Genomic DNA, 21,451 nt, shown 5'->3' on the forward strand with positions numbered 1-21,451 from the left:
CAATAGCCGATGATTAATAAATCAATGTGTTCTAGTGGTGTCAAAACATTTTCTGTCCCTCGTGAAATAATTTGCAGTTGTCACAAGCTTTAGCGAGTGACAAATGAAAATCATTTCACGAGGGACATAAATTTGATAATAACTAGTACAGAGTTTGTTATTCTATTTATTACCTCAGCTGTTTTTCTTTCTAAAAGCCTTTATTTTCGACACACATGCATGTACATGTGTAAAAACAATAAATCACTTTACACACTGTTCTGAGTATTGCTATAACTTCGTATTTTAATCACGTACACAGATAATGTTTAAAAACAAAAGTTCTCTTTATTCTGCTAAAAACAAATCTATAATGAATTGCATTAAAATGACATTTTGTTATAAATTTAACACTGAACACAGAGAACCGTAAACGCAAACTCTTTAAACTAAATGACGTCATTTTGTATGTTTGCCAAATCGTGATGACGTCATATTTAGTACAGACAAGGTCATTGGTTTGTAAGAATCAAATCATCCAATAGTATTGTTCGTTAAACCAATTCAGAATATTTCCCACTGAGAAAATATGGGAAATATTTTCCCTGTTATAGGTGAAGGCTGGGGTAATAAACGGAGGGTAAACCCCGAGTGTCTTTTGAAATCCTGAGACTTGCCGAGGATTTTATACTTTTATCAATGAGTGCTGATAACTTATGGTATCACAAGACACGAGGGGGGTATTCTTTTTATCATCCATTATGATTCTTTTCGTTTGCGACAGTGTAAACAGTGTCAGTAATGTGGGTTGAATGTCAGCAGTAGACTCGTTAACTAGCAGAACGGCAGTGGCGTGACGTCACTAATGGTAGGTTTAGCGCTGAAACAAACACAGTGATGTAACAAAACATTGTCTTGTGATTAAAATTAGACCAATCAAGATTATAAGAAGCGATTATAGTGCCAGCGATATCTGCTACAAAAGCCTTTAATGGATGATAAAAGTGCATATTGTATATCACATGCTTGTTTTTAATAGGAATGGGTGGGATTATACTCGGTCAGAGTGCTAGAATGAGGTGCTTGGGTTGAAGGATCAAACCTCCCTCAGTGGACGCTGTCTCGATCTGCATGAATGAGGGTGTTGCTTGTTTTTAATAGGAATGGGTGGGATTATACTCGGTCAGAGTGCTAGAATGAGGTGCTTGGGTTGAAGGATCAAACCCCCGTCAGTGGACGCTGTCTCGATCTGCATGAATGAGGGTGTTGCTTGTTTTTAATAGGAATGGGTGGGATTATACTCGGTCAGAGTGCTAGAATGAGGTGCTTGGGTTGAAGGATCAAACCCCCGTCAGTGGACGCTGTCTCGATCTGCATGAATGAGGGTGTTGCTTGTTTTTAATAGGAATGGGTGGGATTATACTCGGTCAGAGTGCTAGAATGAGGTGCTTGGGTTGAAGGATCAAACCCCCGTCAGTGGACGCTGTCTCGATCTGCATGAATGAGGGTGTTGCTTGTTTTTAATAGGAATGGGTGGGATTATACTCGGTCAGAGTGCTAGAATGAGGTGCTTGGGTTGAAGGATCAAACCCCCCTCAGTGGACGCTGTCTCGATCTGCATGAATGAGGGTGTTGCTTGTTTTTTTGTCCAACTACATGTAGTTCCGCATGACTGGTTTATCAAAGGCTATCATAATATGTGCTGTCCTCTGTGTGGGAAAATGCATATAAAAGATCCCTTGCTGTTTATGGAAAAAATGAAAGTTTTTTCTCAGACAGTGTGAGAATTATCCAGTGTTTGACATCTATTAGTCGATGATTAATTAATCAATGTCTTCTTTTTTCAGTAAAATGTAGTAACAACATTGTTTGTTTTTGTTGGCTTTTGTTTTGTTTTGGGGGCTGAGAGGACTGTGTGTGTGTGTGTGTGTGTGTGTGTGTGATTGTGTGATTGTGTCACTGTGTACGTGCATGTGTGTGGTTGTGTGACTGTACGTGCATGTGTGTTGTTCTCATTGTTTAAACTGTGCTGAGATATCGTTTATTCCTTTCCTTTACATGTAGGTGCCTGCAGTTTTTATAAACTCTAAATGATAGATTTGACTGTGTAGTCTCAATTCATCTTGCCTACTGCCAGGTCTACAGGAGCCAAACCAGGCTGTAACCACCAACTGCACCAAGCACATACAGTTGCATGCTGAGAATAGGCAGAATAACAGGTCACATGTTTGTACAAATGTGTATAGAGGAACTCAGAATGGTCAATTCCAGAATTATGCACTAGCTCAGCCTTAACAAAAACAAGAAGCCAATAATATACCTGTTGTGGGGGTTTTATACTGAAGCCCATCAAAAGGAATGGAAAGGCATATGTTTTATGTCACTTTTGCTTTGGTGGGATTTTTTTGTTTTGATTGTTTAGTTTTTTCTTCTCTTTTTGTCACCCTCCACTCAACCCCCCACCTTTTGTTCACCTTTTGTTGTTAAAGGACTACATAATATTATACCCTAAGGCACTATATTTGACATGAACCATTGTTGTGTTTGCATGTCGATTATGCAACTTTATATTCACACAAACTGCCAATAGGCTGTGATGTGAACCGTCACATGCTTTGAAAGTCACTTTATCAGGTGTGTGCATCAAAGAAACTATCCAGTTATGATCTGCAGTGTGATACAGTGAAACCTCTTTGAAAGTCACTTTATCAGGTGTGTGCATCAAAGAAACTATCCAGTTATGATCTGCAGTGTGATACAGTGAAACCTCTTTGAAAGTCACTTTATCAGGTGTGTGCATCAAAGAAACTATCCAGTTATGATCTGCAGTGTGATACAGTGAAACCTCTTTGAAAGTCACTTTATCAGGTGTGTGCATCAAAGAAACTATTCCGTTACGATTTGCAGTGTAATACAGTGAAACCTCTTTGAAAGTCACTTTATCAGGTGTGTGCATCAAAGAAACTATCCAGTTATGATCTGCAGTGTGATACAGTGAAACCTCTTTGAAAGTCACTTTATCAGGTGTGTGCATCAAAGAAACTATCCAGTTATGATCTGCAGTGTGATACAGTGAAACCTCTTTGAAAGTCACTTTATCAGGTGTGTGCATCAAAGAAACTATTCCGTTACGGTCTGCAGTGTAATACAGTGAAACCTCTTTGAAAGTCACTTTATCAGGTGTGTGTGCATCAAAGAAACTATTCCGTTACGGTCTGCAGTGTAATACAGTGAAACCTCTTTGAAAATCACTTTATCAGGTGTGTGTATCAAAGAAACTATTCCGTTATGGTCTGCAGTGTAATACAGTGAAACCTCTTTAAACCGGACCCTCTGTAAACCAGAATACCCTCAAAACCAGACTTTTTTCATGGTTCCTTTTTAAATATTCATACAGAACAGAACCTCTATAAATAAAGTACCCTTTAAAGCTGGACTTTTTACATGGTCCCTAAGTGTCTGGTTTACACAGGTTCCACAGTATTTGTATTTTATTTTGTTTAAAATTGTAGGATGTGTGTGTATCATCTGGAAATACTGTCATTGAAAAAACCCACATAAGGTCAATGCAAGTTTTATAAATGATTAGGTTTGAAGCAGGAAGTAATCCATTCATGGTAAAAACTGATGCGCTATCGGTCAAGGATCGATCCCTGTTGGTGAACTCATTGCATTATTTCTCATTCCATTATTTCTCATTCCAGCCAGAGCACCATGACTGTTATGTCGAAGCTATATGTGGTATGTGCAATCCTGTCTGGGATGGTGCATATAAACGATCCCTTGCTACCAATGTAGCAGATTTTGTCTCTAAAATTATGTCAAAATTACCAAATGTTTGATGACCAATAGCCAATGATTGATAAATCGATGTGCTCTTGTGATGTCGTTAACAAAACAAACTTCTTTTTTCCAAGTTACCTAAGATTTTGAAATATTGTTCCCTGTTGTCCTGGTTTTCACACACTAGCAATTATAATATGTACATGTATATCATTAATTGGTGTTTTAAATTACTTCATATAGTGTTTTCAACTGTTCTAAACTAAATTTCTAATAATTGGATCAGTGGGAATCCTAATATACTTATTCCTATAATGTTTTATATTTAGGTCTTTTTATGGTTTTTATTAATCAGATGGTCTGCATATGGGTAGATAAGTAACTGTTCTATTAAAGACTTCAAATTATGAAAATATTCCCTTTTAAGTGAATTAATGGACTTTGGATGTGATGTACCATATTGTTAGTGGTGCTTATTCATACAGTGCATCCTGCTATAATGAATTTATAGGCATTTTACTCGGCTTTGTTTAGCTAATGTTACTATACATTATCATCTCATATTATGTTGTCAAGAAAAATACTTCTGCTAATGATTTTGCCAGTATTGATATGTCTGGTATGATGAGTCTTGTGTGTGTGTATAATGTTTTAAATGGTCTGTATGTTTTGCATCTTGTTCCATAAGTGGAATGTTTAAATGCAATAAAGTGTTAACGTATCTTGTCATTTCCAATTCATGTTTATAAGTCTTATACATATGCCATTTTCACATACTTGCTAAATTGTGTGTGACTTAAATAATTAATAAAAGTTAATTTTGATATAAACAAACTTCAAATACATGTATCTGCCACATTAAAATTGTTCACTTAGGACATAGACTTAATAGTTGCCCATTTTTATTATTACAGCAGCATGTATGGGACCAGTAGCTAGTTTATAAATTAAAATAATTGTGGTGGGCTTTTTTATGTGTTGTAATGAAAAACAGGTTTTATGGTGACATTGTCATGTTCATAAAAGATGAGGTACACGTTTACAATAAAACTGCATGTAACTAGCTCTTCTGTTTTCCCCCAGCCATGCAGTTAGCTGGTTAACAGGTAAAACTGAGCATAACTGATTAATCTGAGAATATATTGGTTGTCGGGAGAGAGGGGGAAAGGAATTTAGGAAATGATAATCCGAATTGTTACAGATGGTGAAAACTTGGCACCACGTACAGAATCCATGAACTATGATGTACACAGAAGTCAGTGTGTATATATATGTCTCACTGTAGTCTAGACAATAGAGCATTCCAAAGCTATTCTAAAAATAAGTGTATATGGAAGGAATGTTTTATTTATCGATGCACTCAACACATTTTAGTTACGATTATATGGTGTCGGACATATGGTTAACCACCACACAGATGATGAAAGAGGAAACCCGCTGCTGCCACACAGTGGGCTACTCGTTATGATTAGCATCAAGGGATCTTTTATATGCAGCATCCCACAGATGGGTAGTACATACTACGGTCTTTGTTACACCAGTAACTTAATTGTAAAGCACTGGCTGGAATATGAGAAATAGCCCAATGGGTCCATCGACTGGGATCAATCCTATACCGACTGCACATCAAGCGAGTGCTCTACCACTGGGCTACATCCCACCTCTAAGTGTATATAGTTCAGTAGCCTGGTTATATACTCTGCATATACTCTGCACACATGTCTGTCATTCTCTGTTATTATAGCAGAGAAGTCGGGAGTTGCACAAGTGTGGCATTCTTCTTAAAATAACATGTTCCTGGTGCCTGCAGGCAAAAAGTTACATTCTTTTCAAGTCTTATCTTGTCGGTCATCAGCTGTGGGAAACAATATCAGCCTTTGCAAATCAGAAAATGTTCTGAGCTAAAACTGTTAGTTTGTTTTTGTTTACTGACACCACTAGAGCACCTTGATAACTTGATCACTGGTTGCTGGATGTCAGAGATTTGACAATTCTGACTCACGGTCTTCAGAGGAAACATGAAACAGTTTTCCATTAACAGCAAGGGATCTTTTATATACACTTTTGCAACAGAAAAATCAACCTCCACTGAGGGGATTCGAACCACAGACTCTCGGTACGATAGTCCAGCGCTCTACCAAATAAGCTAATAGGGAAATTCCCACTAGCTACTGCCAGTAGGAGCATTTACACTACTACATACATTGTTGGCTTTACATTGTAACACACTGTATACAGGTAGTAACAAATGTTGTGGTACGTACTATCATGTCTGGGATGATGCATATAAAAGATTCCTTGCTGCTAATGGAAAACTGTAACAAATTTCCTCTCTATAAGACTATATGTGAGAATGACCAAATGTTTGACATCCGATAGCTGATGATTAATAAATCACTGTGCTCTAATGATATCGTTTCCTCTCTAAGACTATATGTGAGAATGACCAAATGTTTGACATCCGATAGCCGATGATTAATAAATCACTGTGCTCTAATGATATCGTTTCCTCTCTATAAGACTATATGTGAGAATGACCAAATGTTTGACATCGATAGCCGATGATTAATAAATCACTGTGCTCTAGTGATATCATTTCCTCTCTATAAGACTATATGTGAGAATGACCAAATGTTTGACATCCGATAGCCGATGATTAATAAATCACTGTGCTCTAATGATATCGTTTCCTCTAAGACTATATGTGAGAATGACCAAATGTTTGACATCCGATAGCCAATGATTAATAAATCACTATGCTCTAGTGATATCGTTTCCTCTCTATAAGACTATATGTGAGAATGACCAAATGTTTGACATCCGATAGCCGATGATTAATAAATCACTGTGCTCTAATGATATCGTTTCCTCTCTATAAGACTATATGTGAGAATGGAATGTTTGACGTCCGATAGCCGATGATTAATAAATCACTGTGCTCTAGTGATATCGTTTCCTCTCTATAAGACTATATGTGAGAATGACCAAATGTTTGACATCCGATAGCCGATGATTAATAAATCACTGTGCTCTAATGATATCGTTTCCTCTCTATAAGACTATATGTGAGAATGACCAAATGTTTGACATCCGATAGCCGATGATTAATAAATCACTGTGCTCTAGTGATATCATTTCCTCTCTATAAGACTATATGTGAGAATGACCAAATGTTTGACATCCGATAGCCGATGATTAATAAATCACTGTGCTCTAGTGATATCGTTTCCTCTAAGACTATATGTGAGAATGACCAAATGTTTGACATCCGATAGCCAATGATTAATAAATCACTATGCTACATGCTCTAGTGATATCATTTCCTCTCTATAAGACTATATGTGAGAATGACCAAATGTTTGACATCCGATAGCCGATGATTAATAAATCACTATGCTCTAGTGATATCGTTTCCTCTCTATAAGACTATATGTGAGAATGACCAAATGTTTGACATCCGATAGCCAATGATTAATAAATCACTGTGCTCTAGTGATATCGTTTCCTCTAAGACTATATGTGAGAATGACCAAATGTTTGACATCCGATAGCCGATGATTAATAAATCACTATGCTCTAGTGATATCGTTTCCTCTCTATAAGACTATATGTGAGAATGACCAAATGTTTGACATCCGATAGCCAATGATTAATAAATCACTGTGCTCTAATGATATCGTTTCCTCTCTATAAGACTATATGTGAGAATGACCAAATGTTTGACGTCCGATAGCCGATGATTAATAAATCACTGTGCTCTAATGATATCATTTCCTCTCTATAAGACTATATGTGAGAATGACCAAATGTTTGACATCCGATAGCCGATGATTAATAAATCACTGTGCTCTAGTGATATCGTTTCCTCTAAGACTATATGTGAGAATGACCAAATGTTTGACATCCGATAGCCAATGATTAATAAATCACTGTGCTCTAATGATATCGTTTCCTCTCTATAAGACTATATGTGAGAATGACCAAATGTTTGACATCCGATAGCCGATGATTAATAAATCACTGTGCTCTAATGATATCGTTTCCTCTAAGACTATATGTGAGAATGACCAAATGTTTGACATCCGATAGCCGATGATTAATAAATCACTGTGCTCTAGTGATATCGTTTCCTCTAAGACTATATGTGAGAATGACCAAATGTTTGACGTCCGATAGCCGATGATTAATAAATCACTGTGCTCTAGTGATATCGTTTCCTCTCTATAAGACTATATGTGAGAATGACCAAATGTTTGACATCCGATAGCCGATGATTAATAAATCACTGTGCTCTAGTGATATCGTTTCCTCTCTAAGACTATATGTGAGAATGACCAAATGTTTGACATCCGATAGCTGATGATTAATAAATCACTGTGCTCTAGTGATATGTTGGTAAAGAAAACTAATTTTATGTTTTTTTCAAGTGTCAGAAAATCAGTTTAGAATATTCTTGAAATAAATGTATTTTTTGTGACACGTATGAACAAAAGTGATGGCAATCCTCAAGGTTGCAACTGTTAATTGTAGAACATTTCTCCACGTAATTGATTGGTGCTCTGCATGAATTTAAACTTGAGTAACCCATGTGCTAACAGAATGACGGTTTGTGTGAAATACATTGTGCCCAGAAGCAGAAGAAGAAAAAGCTCCATTCAGCTAAGCCGGTGTTGGGAGAGAATGACAGTTCTTTAGAGGTGGATTATAACGGATGAAGTTGTCTTCTCTTTCACAGAGGCCATTAAATCCGTTAACACAGGTTTCTTGTTTTGAACAGAAATGCACAATCCTCCTGTCTGTGATTATTGTTCAAATGGAGGAGACAGTCCAAAATATATATTATATTTACAAACCAGCATCTTCTGTTTGTTTGTTTGTGTGTGAGTGTGTGTCTATTTTGGGTGTGGGGGGGGGGGGGTGGTTAGGGGGAGGGGTTATGCTGTTAGGACGGAGAGGGTTTTGGATTTGGGGTTTAGTCATTGATGTCCATGGGGAAAGTGGATGTAAAAGATACCCAGCCATGTAATATGTTAGACATCAGACAGCCATGTAATATGTTAGACATCAGACAGCCATGTAATATGTTAGACATCAGACAGCCATGTAATATGTTAGACATCAGACAGCCATGTAATATGTTAGACATCAGACAGCCATGTAATATGTTAGACATCAGACAGCCATGTAATATGTTAGACATCAGACAGCCATGTAATATGTTAGACATCAGACAGCCATGTAATATGTTAGACATCAGACAGCCATGTAATATGTTAGACATCAGACAGCCATGTAATATGTTTTAGACATCAGACAGCCATGTAATATGTTAGACATCAGACAGCCATGTAATATGTTAGACATCAGACAGCCATGTAATATGTTAGGCATCAGACAGCCATGTAATATGTTAGGCATCAGACAGCCATGTAATATGTTAGACATCAGACAGCCATGTAATATGTTAGGCATCAGACAGCCATGTAATATGTTAGGCATCAGACAGCCATGTAATATGTTAGGCATCAGACAGCCATGTAATATGTTAGGCATCAGACAGCCATGTAATATGTTAGACATCAGACAGCCATGTAATATGTTAGACATCAGACAGCCATGTAATATGTTAGACATCAGACAGCCATGTAATATGTTAGACATCAGACAGCCATGCAATAAGTTAGGCATCAGACAGCCATGCAATATGTTAGACATCAGACAGCCATGCAATATGTTAGACATCAGACAGCCATGCAATATGTTAGACATCAGACAGCCAAGTAATATGTTAGACATCAGACAGCCATAGTGTGAAATGTACTGTGATGTTATTAAACAAATATTCCTTTGCTTTTCATCCTTCATCCATCCATCCATCCATTCATTTATTCATTCATCCATGCATCCATTCATTCATTCATCCATTTATTCATTCTTCCATTGTAATCCATTTATAATTTTATTCTTTCATTCATTTGATTATTCATTCATTCATTCATTCATTCATTCATTTATTCATTCAAACACACAGGATTTACATGTATACTGAACAAAAAAAGAAACTTCCGATTTGTACATATAGTATTTGTTGTGTTAAAGAATTCATTGTGTAATGAAATTATATAGGTAGTATTAGCCTTGAGCTGTATTATCAGGATTCATGAATTTTATCGATTATTTTTGCACTGTTAATCGTCGACAACGTGAAATTCAATTTGCACGTGAATGCATGGTTCGACATGTCCCGTGTAGTATTCGATCAATTTGTTTTACTTGTCTTACTGACATTATTGTCAAGTGAACGAAAATGCTTCAAAATTAAAAAAACAAAAATTAACGTTTTTTTACATTGTAGCATTTTTAGTATGCCAAGAATACCCAATAATTTACGCGAACGGGCGATTGCCATGCTTGATGCTGGCATGTCGACAGAAGACATTGCAAGGCATGTTGGGAGTTCTAGTCGAGCGATACGAAATCTTCGCGTAAGATTTCGAACGATAGGAAGCACCAACGACTTGCCACGTCGTGGACGTCCGCGTGTTACAACGCGTGGTCAAGACCGCTATATCATGAAAACGCATTTGCGCTATCGATTCCAAACAGCCACTGCAACTGCTGCTAACACACCTGGGCTTCATAATAACCGAATCAGTGGGCAAACTGTTCGTAATCATCTACGGGAGAACATCTTACATGCACGACGTCCTTACGTCGGTTGTCGTCTAAATTGTCTTAATTGGGCACGTGTACACACTCGTTGGATACGGCGACGCTGGAATACCTTTCTTGTTTCGGATGAATCCAGATTTTCTTTACAACGTGGTGATGGCAGGGTGCACGTCTAATGTAGAAGAAATGAACGCTATGCTGACTGTTGTGTTCTTGAACGAGATCGTTTCGGGGGTGGGGGTTGTGTCATGGTCTGGGCAGCCATTGCCCATGGTTATCGTTCACCACTAGTCGTCATTGATGGCAATTTAAATGCTCAACGTTACCGCGATGACATTCTCGCTCATCACATCATTCCTCTGTTCCATAACAACGCCAACATCTCGATTTTTCAGCATGATAATGCCACTTCTCATACAGCTAGAGACACTGTAAAGTTTCTTAGGACAAATAACATTGATTTCATTGATGACTGGCCCGCTAAAAGTCCTGATCTCAACCCCATCGAGCATGTCTGGGATAGTCTGAACAGACGATTGAGGCGTCGTCCCAACCCACCCGCTAACGTCAACGAACTTCGTCAAGCGCTCATTCAGGAATGGAACAATATTCCACAGGCAGAAATCAATTCTATGCGCCTGCGATGCACTGCAGTGGTCAATTCAAGAGGTGGTCATACCCGTTATTAAGTGGGTTTTTTTTTTTTTAACCCCTACCACACTTGGTCAAAATTTCTCCCAGTTTCTGTTAACATATGGCCATGATTTGTGCACCAAACGATGCATCATGGAACTCTTTAAACGCATATATAACAATTATTTCCTCGGTTTGTTTTCATCAAGTTATGTTCAAGCAAAGTTAGTGGAAGTTTCTTATTTTGTTTAGTATAGTTAGTTCTCAGTGCTCTGACATCATTAGACTGATCCTACTGGTTGGAACAGGAAAGTCCTCTGAGGGGACCAGATCCCATATACATGTATAACCCATTACTCCCATGATGTAAGCTCCGTAGTGCACCGCCAGGTTACATAAAACACATCATGTTATTAAATTCTCTGTATATCCTGCTAAGTATTAACAACCTGTACACTACAACTAATGAACCGGGTGATGTGAATAACTCTGAGCCCCCCACCCCCAACCCTGTTTCCCCCCCAGTGGAAGCTCTGATATGTATGGTGTTTACATAAAGTGCTGTGGTTTGTTTGAAGAGTTATTTACTCGGAAGGTAATAGCATGCCACCAGCTGTTGGGAACCGGTCTGACATGTACAGCCATGACAGTATGAGACCATGGTGGCCATATATCTGGATCCGTTTTACACTAGCTCTTCCATTTCAGTTCCAAATTAATTCACTCTCTTACGTGTTTTTTTTAGTTTCTGAAAAATATATGGTTTCTTATACTTTTTTCTCTCTTTTTCTTCGATTTTAATTCTTGTTTCTTTTTTTCTTCTTCTTTAATTTTTTTTCCTCTTCTATTTTCCTTTTTTTTTTTATTTTAATTTTTCTTTTTTTCCTCTTTTGTTTTCTTTTCTACCCCTCAAACTACTAATTAAAATACTTGTTTTGAATTTTTCCTTTTGTTTAAATTAATTGACATTACACAATATTATTTTTCACTGGTCACTTCCATTGTAGGATGTAGGTGGGTAAAGGTAAAGGTTGAGACTGTGTAAGTTGATCCAGAGTAATTATTTGTTTAGACTTAACAGAGTATAGAACTTCCAATCAATATAGGCACAAAAGTATTTTCCATCTATACATGTAATATTATTTTGCCTATTATTATCAAGGGCAAAGGAAACAGAATTAGGAACTAAAAGGTGTTTTAAATTAACTGTTCATTTTTTTTTTTAATTTTTTTTTTTAAACTCTTTTTATCTTAAAATTAATTATTGACAAAATTACTGTCAAGGAGGCTCGGACGGAATACATACATGCCTAATCTTCTGTGTACAATGTTTATATGAACTTCAGGAGTGGCCACATGGAAAATATATTGTTTATATGAACTTCAGGGGTGGCCACATGGAAAATATATTGTTTATATGAACTTCAGGTGTGGCCACATGGAAAATATATTGTTTATATGAACTTCAGAAGTGGCCACATGGAAAATATAACTTCAGGGTTGGCCACATGGAAAATATATTGTTTGTATGAACTTCAGGGGTGGCCACATGGAAAATATATTGTTTGTTTGAACTTCAGGAGTGGTCACATGGAAAATACATTGTTTGTATGATCTTCAGGGGTGGCCACATGGAAAATACATTGTTTGTATGAACTTCAGGGGTGGCCACATGGAAAATACATTGTTTGTATGATCTTCAGGGGTGGCCACATGGAAAATACATTGTTTGTATGATCTTCAGGGGTGGCCACATGGAAAATACATTGTTTGTATGAACTTCAGGGGTGGCCACATGGAACATACATTGTTTGTATGAACTTCAGGGGTGGCCACATGGAAAATATAATGTTTATATGATCTTCAGGAGTGGCCACATGGAAAATGTATCATTTATATGAACTTCAGGGGTGGCCATATTGAAAATATATCATTTATATGAACTTCAGGGGTGGCCACATGGAAAATATAATGTTTATATGAACTTCAGGGTTGGTCACGTGGAAAATATATCACTGTATTCTGCCTGACTGGTACCAGCACCAATTTACTGTGTGTGTAATATTCTTGTGAATACAAATAATGTGATGAATATTATATTTATACATCATCACAAAAGAGCTAAAGTATTTCATTAAGTTGGTTTCCACCAAACCTTTGTTGGCAAACACATTCAACTTTTTAGGTGTTTTGTTGTTGTTGTTGGAAGTAGGTTTTGTATGTTCCTTAGAGGCAAGTTTAACTGCCCTATATACTAACAAACTGACCTGTACTAAACAGGCACCTGTATTAAGAAGTCATTTTAATATTCAGCAGTCAACTTAATTCTGTGAATAAACTGACCTGCATTCAGAAGCCATTCACTGTTTAGAAGTAGTGAACAAATTGACCTGTATTAAAAGGAGTCACCTGTGTTAAATCAAGGCGTTCTCCATTTGTATTTCCTGAAATATTTACTTTGTTTATTATCCGTGTCAAGTTTTATTAGAGGAAATGGGGTATCGTGTGTTGCCATTATCCTGACCCTACGTAACAAAAGAACTAACCCGAAAAACAATTTTCGATGTTAAATTTTTTTTTTTTAATCTTTTAAATTATGATTATAATATGTACATGAAATAGGTGCTTACATAACATTTTGTTTGAACCATAGTGGTGAATGTTTTGGGGTTGTTGTTTTTAAGCTGACCTACCTTATCTAATTATTTAAGCTGACCTACCTTGTCTAATTATTTAAGCTGACCTTCCTGATCTAATTATTTAAGCTGACCTACCTTATCTAATTATTTAAGCTGACCTATCTTATCTAATTATTTAAGCTGACCTATCTTATCTAATTATTTAAGCTGACCTTCCTTATCTAATTATTTAAGCTGACCTACCTTGTCTAATTATTTAAGCTGACCTATCTTATCTAATTATTTAAGCTGACCTATCTTGTCTAATTATTTAAGCTGACCTTCCTTATCTAATTATTTAAGCTGACCTTCCTTATCTAATTATTTAAGCTGACCTACCTTGTCTAATTATTTAAGCTGACCTTCCTTATCTAATTATTTAAGCTGACCTATCTTGTCTAATTATTTAAGCTGACCTTCCTTATCTAATTATTTAAGCTGACCTACCATATCTAATTATTTAAGCTGACCTATCTTATCTAATTATTTAAGCTGACCTTCCATATCTAATTATTTAAGCTGACCTATCTTGTCTAATTATTTAAGCTGACCTTCCTTATCTAATTATTTAAGCTGACCTATCTTATCTAATTATTTAAGCTGACCTTCCTTATCTAATTATTTAAGCTGACCTATCTTATCTAATTATTTAAGCTGACCTATCTTGTCTAATTATTTAAGCTGACCTATCTTGTCTAATTATTTTCGGACTACACGTTACTTGAAACACTGTAGGGGCGAGACGTGGCCCACTGGCAAAGCGTGTACTTGATGTGCTGTCGGTTTGGGATCGATCCCTGTCAATAGGCCCATTCGATTATTTCTCGCTCCAGCCAGTGCACCTCGACTGGTACATCAAAGGCTGTGGTATGTACTACCCTGTCTGTGGGATGGTGCATTAAAAAGAACCCTTGCTGCTAATCGAAAAGAGTAGCCCATGAAGTGGCGACAGCAGGTTTCCTCTCTCAATATCTGTGTGTGGTCCTTAACCATGTTTTTGACGCCATATATAACTGTACATAAAATGTGTTGAATGTGTCATTAAATAAAACATTTCTTTCTTTCTTTCTTTCTTTCTTTCTCTTGAAACACAGTAATGTTTAACAGTCTTATACAGCCTCTGGTCATCCCATGTTTTTACTGCCTGTGTGTATCACACATGTAGGTTATATATATATGTTGGTGTTCGGTGAACGTATAAACTCGTTACTATTAGATTCTCTACAGTAAAATTAATCAACAATACGTGATTACCAAACCAGTGTCCGAGCTGGCAGGACTTAACAACCTGTTTTCACTCTTTGATTCACTGTAACAGCTAATTATCGAACTTGTTGTTCGAACTTGCTGTTACAGTGACGGCTCACTCGCTGATGCGACACGGTGGACAGAGTGTGGGTGTTACATATCGTTACACAGCCTCGCGGTTGTCTTGTCGTATGCGACACAGTAGACGCAGTGTGGGTATTACATATTGTTACACAGCCTCGCGGTTGTCTTGTCGCGTGAACGCTGTACGGCTCAACACATCGGCGCTGTTGTTGTGGTGGAGCGAGGAAGTTGGTCAAACATTATAAATGGGAGTTATTATCGCCCAGTACGGAACACTGACCAACCAGGCTGGTGTGTTGATGGGGGATTAATTCATTCCTAGGTGGGTTTCTCTTCATACATTGCTCATCAATTTGATTGTGTGTTGTATGGTGTTTTCATCAGCACTGGGGGGTTTCTCGTTTAATGATTAGCTACAGGGCTTCCTGAAACTTGCAATTTTTTCTTCTTCTTTTCTTTAAATGTTTTTTGTTTTACTATTTTTTTTTTTTTTTTTGCAGATGAAGAAAGACTAAAGACTCTTCCACCTGAGAACTTTCATCTAGGGCTTTTTTCAGATCGTAAACAGGCCTACTCATGTCTACGGGAAGAAGGTTAGTGGCAAAAATATATTTAGTTTTTTTAGGGTTTTGTTTTAGGGTTTTATTCTTTTTATTCTTTTTTTTGCATTTAATTTGTTGTAATTAGAAAATTTTATTATAATTTACTTGCATGTTTTATTGATTTTAAATTTAAGACTGATAAAATTTAATGAAAAATATTTAAAATACATTTGTGTGTGGGTGTTTTCTGCTCAGCAATTTCTTTCTCTTTGTTTTTTTTTTTTTTTTCCTTTTTTAGTTTTTTTTTAATTTACTTTGGGATACAGTTAAGTTTAGGATATAGTTTACTTTGGGATACAGTTAAGTTTAGGATATAGTTTACTTTGGGATACAGTTAAGTTTAGGATATAGTTTACTTTGGGATACAGTTAAGTTTAGGATATAGTTTACTTTGGGAGTCTGCAGAAATCAACAAGTTCCTATTTGATACATTGTATGTATTGTCAGGTGGGGATGCAGGATTTCTGAGAAAGGGGGGGAGGGGGTCCAAATGTGATGACTTATCTCTCTTTTTACACAAAACAGTTAATATAATCACGTTAACCCTTAAAGGTTATGGTCCGTTTTCAAAAGGGGGAGGGGGGGTCCGGACCCCTGGGTCCACTACTGATGTAGAATAATTGCTTTTTGACGTTGTGTTGTGTTGTGTTGTGTTGTGTTGTGTTGTGTTGTGTTGTGTTGTGGGTTTTTTAGGAGTGTATATAAAATCAATTTAGAAATTCCAATGTAAACTAAACCAGATTTAAATATGGATCTTTGTTTTAAATGTAATCCATTTCAGAAACATAATTGCACTAGTAATTGATTCCAGTTATGCACTATGTATGCAGGTATGTGGATTAATAGTGAATGATGATGGTTCAACAACAGGTTAATATTTAAATGTCTTGTGTGTAAACAGCTAGTAACTAGTGCAAATAATATTAAGCATTAATTATAATGAAAATCAATGTGCTCTAGTGGTGTTGTTAATCAAAACAAACAAACTTTTAATTAGAATGGAGATAACAGACAGACACAGAGAGAAAGAAAAAGTAAGAAAGAGAGAAACAGCAAGAAAGAAAAGAAAAGAGGCATACGTGCACATAGGCCATTCATTTAACAGTATCTATATTTCTGTCGTTTAACCTCTGTGTCTGTGCTGGAATAATGGCCAGAAATAAGGGGTGGGATGTAGCTCAATGGTAAAGTACTTGCCTCATGTGCAGTCGGTGTAAGATCAATCCGGTTGGCTGACCCATTGGGCTAAATAGCCATGGTATGTGCTATCCTGTCTGTGGGATGGTGCATATAAAAGATCCCTTGCTAATACAAAAATGTAGCAGATATTTCTTCTGCACTCTACAATTTGTATACAGTTTTGACTACAATTTGTATACAGTTTTGACTACAATTTGTATACAGTTTTGACTACAATTTGTGTACAGTTTTGACTACAATTTATATACAGTTTTGACTACAATTTGTGTACAGTTTTGACTACAATTTGTATACAGTTTTGACTACAATTTGAGTACATTTTTGACTACAATTTATGTACAATTTTGACTACTTTAAGTTACTTTTCCACAACTTTTTACATTTTTACTGTTAGTAGTATTACCTGATTCAGGGCTCTAACTTAAGAATTTGTCACCCACAGCAATAATTAAAAACAAATTGTTGGGTAAAACAGAATTTATATGTTGACGACAGCAATTATCGTCCTTGCCATCATTAATTTCAATCCCTGCTGATAAACACTAATTGTGTGCACTGTACATGTAGCAATATGAGCTTCATGCATACGTGTATGTGTTTGATAATAGCAGAAATTCCTCTGAAGAGATTGAAAACATCCAATCCATCCGTATTCAAGGCTTTATTATGACAGTGTATTAGAACACAGCTGAAATTCCTCTGAAGAGATTGAAAACATCCAATCCATCCGTATTTAAGGCTTTATTATGACAGTGTATTAGAACACAGCTGAAATAACTCATGGAAGCATGCAGTATACCCATCTGCGATGATAGATGGATACAATGTGCCTCGGGTGGTTTTACTTCTTTGATTACAGCTTTTATCAACATGCAGGTAGGGGTCGCAGGTGTGTATCTGATCACCACGGCTATGTAATTTATCTCCGTCTCTGACATTCATTTGTCTTGCCCTTCAGTTCATTAGCTCTAGGGAACATTGTTATTACCTGTTATTGTTCACCCTTCAAATGTAGGTAAAAATTACACAAGTAATAATGCAGGTAGCACAGGTAATAATACAGGTAGCACAGGTAATAATACAGGTAGCACAGGTAATAATACAGGTACTAATGTTACAGCTACTGTAATAATGGCTTGGTAAAAGTACCACAGGTAATAATACAGGTACTAATGTTACTGCTACTGTAAGAATGGCTTGGTAAAAGCACCACAGGTAATAATACAGGTACTAATGTTACTGCTACTGTAAGAATGGCTTGGTAAAAGCACCACAGGTAATAATACAGGTACTAATGTTACTGCTACTGTAAGAATGGCTTGGTAAAAGCACCACAGGTAATAATACAGGTACTAATGTTACTGCTACTGTAAGAATGGCTTGGTAAAAGCACCACAGGTAATAATACAGGTACTAATGTTACTGCTACTGTAAGAATGGCTTGGTAAAAGCACCACAGGTAATAATACAGGTAGCACAGGTAATAATACAGGTACTAATGTTACTGCTACTGTAAGAATGGCTTGGTAAAAGCACCACAGGTAATAATACAGGTACTAATGTTACTGCTACTGTAAGAATGGCTTGGTAAAAGCACCACAGGTAATAATACAGGTAGCACAGGTAATAATACAGGTACTAATGTTACTGCTACTGTAAGAATGGCTTGGTAAAAGCACCACAGGTAATAATACAGGTACTAATGTTACTGCTACTGTAAGAATGGCTTGGTAAAAGCACCACAGGTAATAATACAGGTACTAATGTTACTGCTACTGTAAGAATGGCTTGGTAAAAGCACCACAGGTAATAATACAGGTACTAATGTTACTGCTACTGTAAGAATGGCTTGGTAAAAGCACCACAGGTAATAATACAGGTACTAATGTTACTGCTACTGTAAGAATGGCTTGGTAAAAGCACCACAGGTAATAATACAGGTACTAATGTTACTGCTACTGTAATAATGGCTTGGTAAAAGTACCACAGGTAATAATACAGGTACTAATGTTACTGCTACTGTAAGAATGGCTTGGTAAAAGCACCACAGGTAATAATACAGGTACTAATGTTACTGCTACTGTAAGAATGGCTTGGTAAAAGCACCACAGGTAATAATACAGGTAGCACAGGTAATAATACAGGTACTAATGTTACTGCTACTGTAAGAATGGCTTGGTAAAAGCTAATGTAAGCACCACAGGTAATAATACAGGTACTAATGTTACTGCTACTGTAAGAATGGCTTGGTAAAAGCACCACAGGTAATAATACAGGTAGCACAGGTAATAATACAGGTACTAATGTTACTGCTACTGTAAGAATGGCTTGGTAAAAGCACCACAGGTAATAATACAGGTACTAATGTTACTGCTACTGTAAGAATGGCTTGGTAAAAGCACCACAGGTAATAATACAGGTAGCACAGGTAATAATACAGGTACTAATGTACTGCTACTGTAAGAATGGCTTGGTAAAAGCACCACAGGTAATAATACAGGTACTAATGTTACTGCTACTGTAAGAATGGCTTGGTAAAAGCACCACAGGTAATAATACAGGTAGCACAGGTAATAATACAGGTACTAATGTTACTGCTACTGTAAGAATGGCTTGGTAAAAGCACCACAGGTAATAATACAGGTACTAATGTTACTGCTACTGTAAGAATGGCTTGGTAAAAGCACCACAGGTAATAATACAGGTACTAATGTTACTGCTACTGTAATAATGGCTTGGTAAAAGTACCACAGGTAATAATACAGGTAGCACAGGTAATAATACAGGTAGCACAGGTAATAATACAGGTAATAATGTTACAGCTACTGTAATAATGGCTTGGTAAAAGTACCACAGGTTTATAATCATACAGTTAAAATGGCACAGGTAATGATGATGACTTGGCTATTTCTCTCTAGCCAGTGCATCACAACTAGTACACAAAGGACATGGTATGTGCTACCCTGTCTATGGGATGGTGCATATAAACAATCCCTTGCTACTAATGGACAAATATAGCAGGTTTCCTCTCTTAGACTATATGTCAGAATTACCAAATGTTTAACATGATCCAGTAGGCAATGATTTATAAATCAATCTGCTCTAGTGATGTTGTTAACAAAATCTAATGTGAGTGTATCCTTTCAGATAGTGGGGGTGGGGAGACGTAGATCAGTGGTACAGTGAGATCGATCTAGGATCGATTCCCATTGGGCTATTTTTCGGTCCAGCCAGTGCTCCACAGCTGGTGTAACAAAGGTTGTGGTATGTACTATCCTGTCTATGGGATGGTGCATATACAAGATTCCTTGCTGCTAACTGAAAAGAGTAGCCCATGAAGTGGTGACAGTCGGTTTCCTCCCTCAATATCTGTGTGGTCCTTAACCATATGTCTGACATCATATCACCGTAAATAAAATGTGTTGAGTGCGTTGTTAAATAAAACATTTCCTTCCTTCCTTCCTTCCTTCCTTCCTTCCTTCCTTCCTTCCTTTCAAATGGGAATTGCATCCATGAGCACCCAAACTAATGAGTATTGTCAGGAACAGATGTACGGTCATTTACACGCATCACTATACATGTAGTGATGCTGTTACATTCGCCGTCTTCTACTTCCTTGTTGAGTAGCCAGTGGCATTCATTGATTGATCGTGTCATTCAAATGGTGTGACTTAATAAAACTCTTTGTTTATGTTACGTCCCACATTGTTTAGCCTTTCATTAGCCAGTATGATCAGAGTTTAGCTTAAAATAAAAAGGATGTGGTTGTACATATAGTTAGAAAAAACTAAAGTTTGGTTTGTTTAACGACACCACTGAAGCACATTGATTAATTAATCATCGGCTATTGGATGTCAAATATTTGGACACCCGCAACATTTTTTTCTAATGCAGCAAGGGATCTTTTATATGCACTTCCCACAGAGAGGATAGCACATACCACGGCCTTTAATATACCAGTCGTGGTGCACCTGCTGGAATGAGAAATAGCCCAATGGGCCCGCCGACATGAATCGATCCTAAACTGACTGCATATCAAACGAGCGCTTTACCACTGGGCTACGTCCTGCCCATACAGTTAAAAAGAAAGAGAATGTTTGTTTAAAGTTAGTTTGTTTTGTTTAACGACACCACTAGAGCACATTGATTTATTAATCATCCGCTATTGGATGTCAAACATTTGGTAATTATGACATGTAGTCTTAGAGAAGAAACCAGCTACATTTTTCCATTAGTAGCAAGGGATCTTTTATATATGCACTATCCCACAGACATGATAGCACATACCACGGCCTTTGATGTACCAGTCGTGGTGCATGGGATGGAATGAGAAATAGCCCAATGGGTCCATCGACAGGGATCAATCCCAGACCGACCATGCATCAAACGAGTGCCTTACTACTGGACTACATGTACATCCCGCCCCAATATTGTTTAGTAACTTTGATTAGCCACAATGATCACAGCTTTAGCCTAAATTAAGAACAATGGTGTTGTACACATACACTTAGAAACACCAGTAGTGTTTAGTAAATTTGATTAGCCACAATGATCACAGCTTTAGCCTAAATT

General features: G+C 37.0%; 1 protein-coding gene across 1 annotated transcript in view; it reads left to right on the forward strand.

Annotated features, from left to right (window-relative positions):
- Positions 1 to 21,451, forward strand: part of LOC121374827 (gem-associated protein 5-like) — a 174,101-nt gene that overhangs the window by 119,907 nt on the left and 32,743 nt on the right. The window contains exon 18 of the mRNA XM_041501938.1: positions 15,578 to 15,670. Coding sequence (XP_041357872.1) covers positions 15,578 to 15,670 — 93 coding nt within the window. The remainder of the gene's footprint in view (positions 1 to 15,577; positions 15,671 to 21,451) is intronic.

The sequence above is a fragment of the Gigantopelta aegis genome, chromosome 6, assembly GCF_016097555.1.
Source record: "Gigantopelta aegis isolate Gae_Host chromosome 6, Gae_host_genome, whole genome shotgun sequence".
Classification (NCBI taxonomy): Eukaryota; Metazoa; Mollusca; class Gastropoda; order Neomphalida; family Peltospiridae; genus Gigantopelta; species Gigantopelta aegis.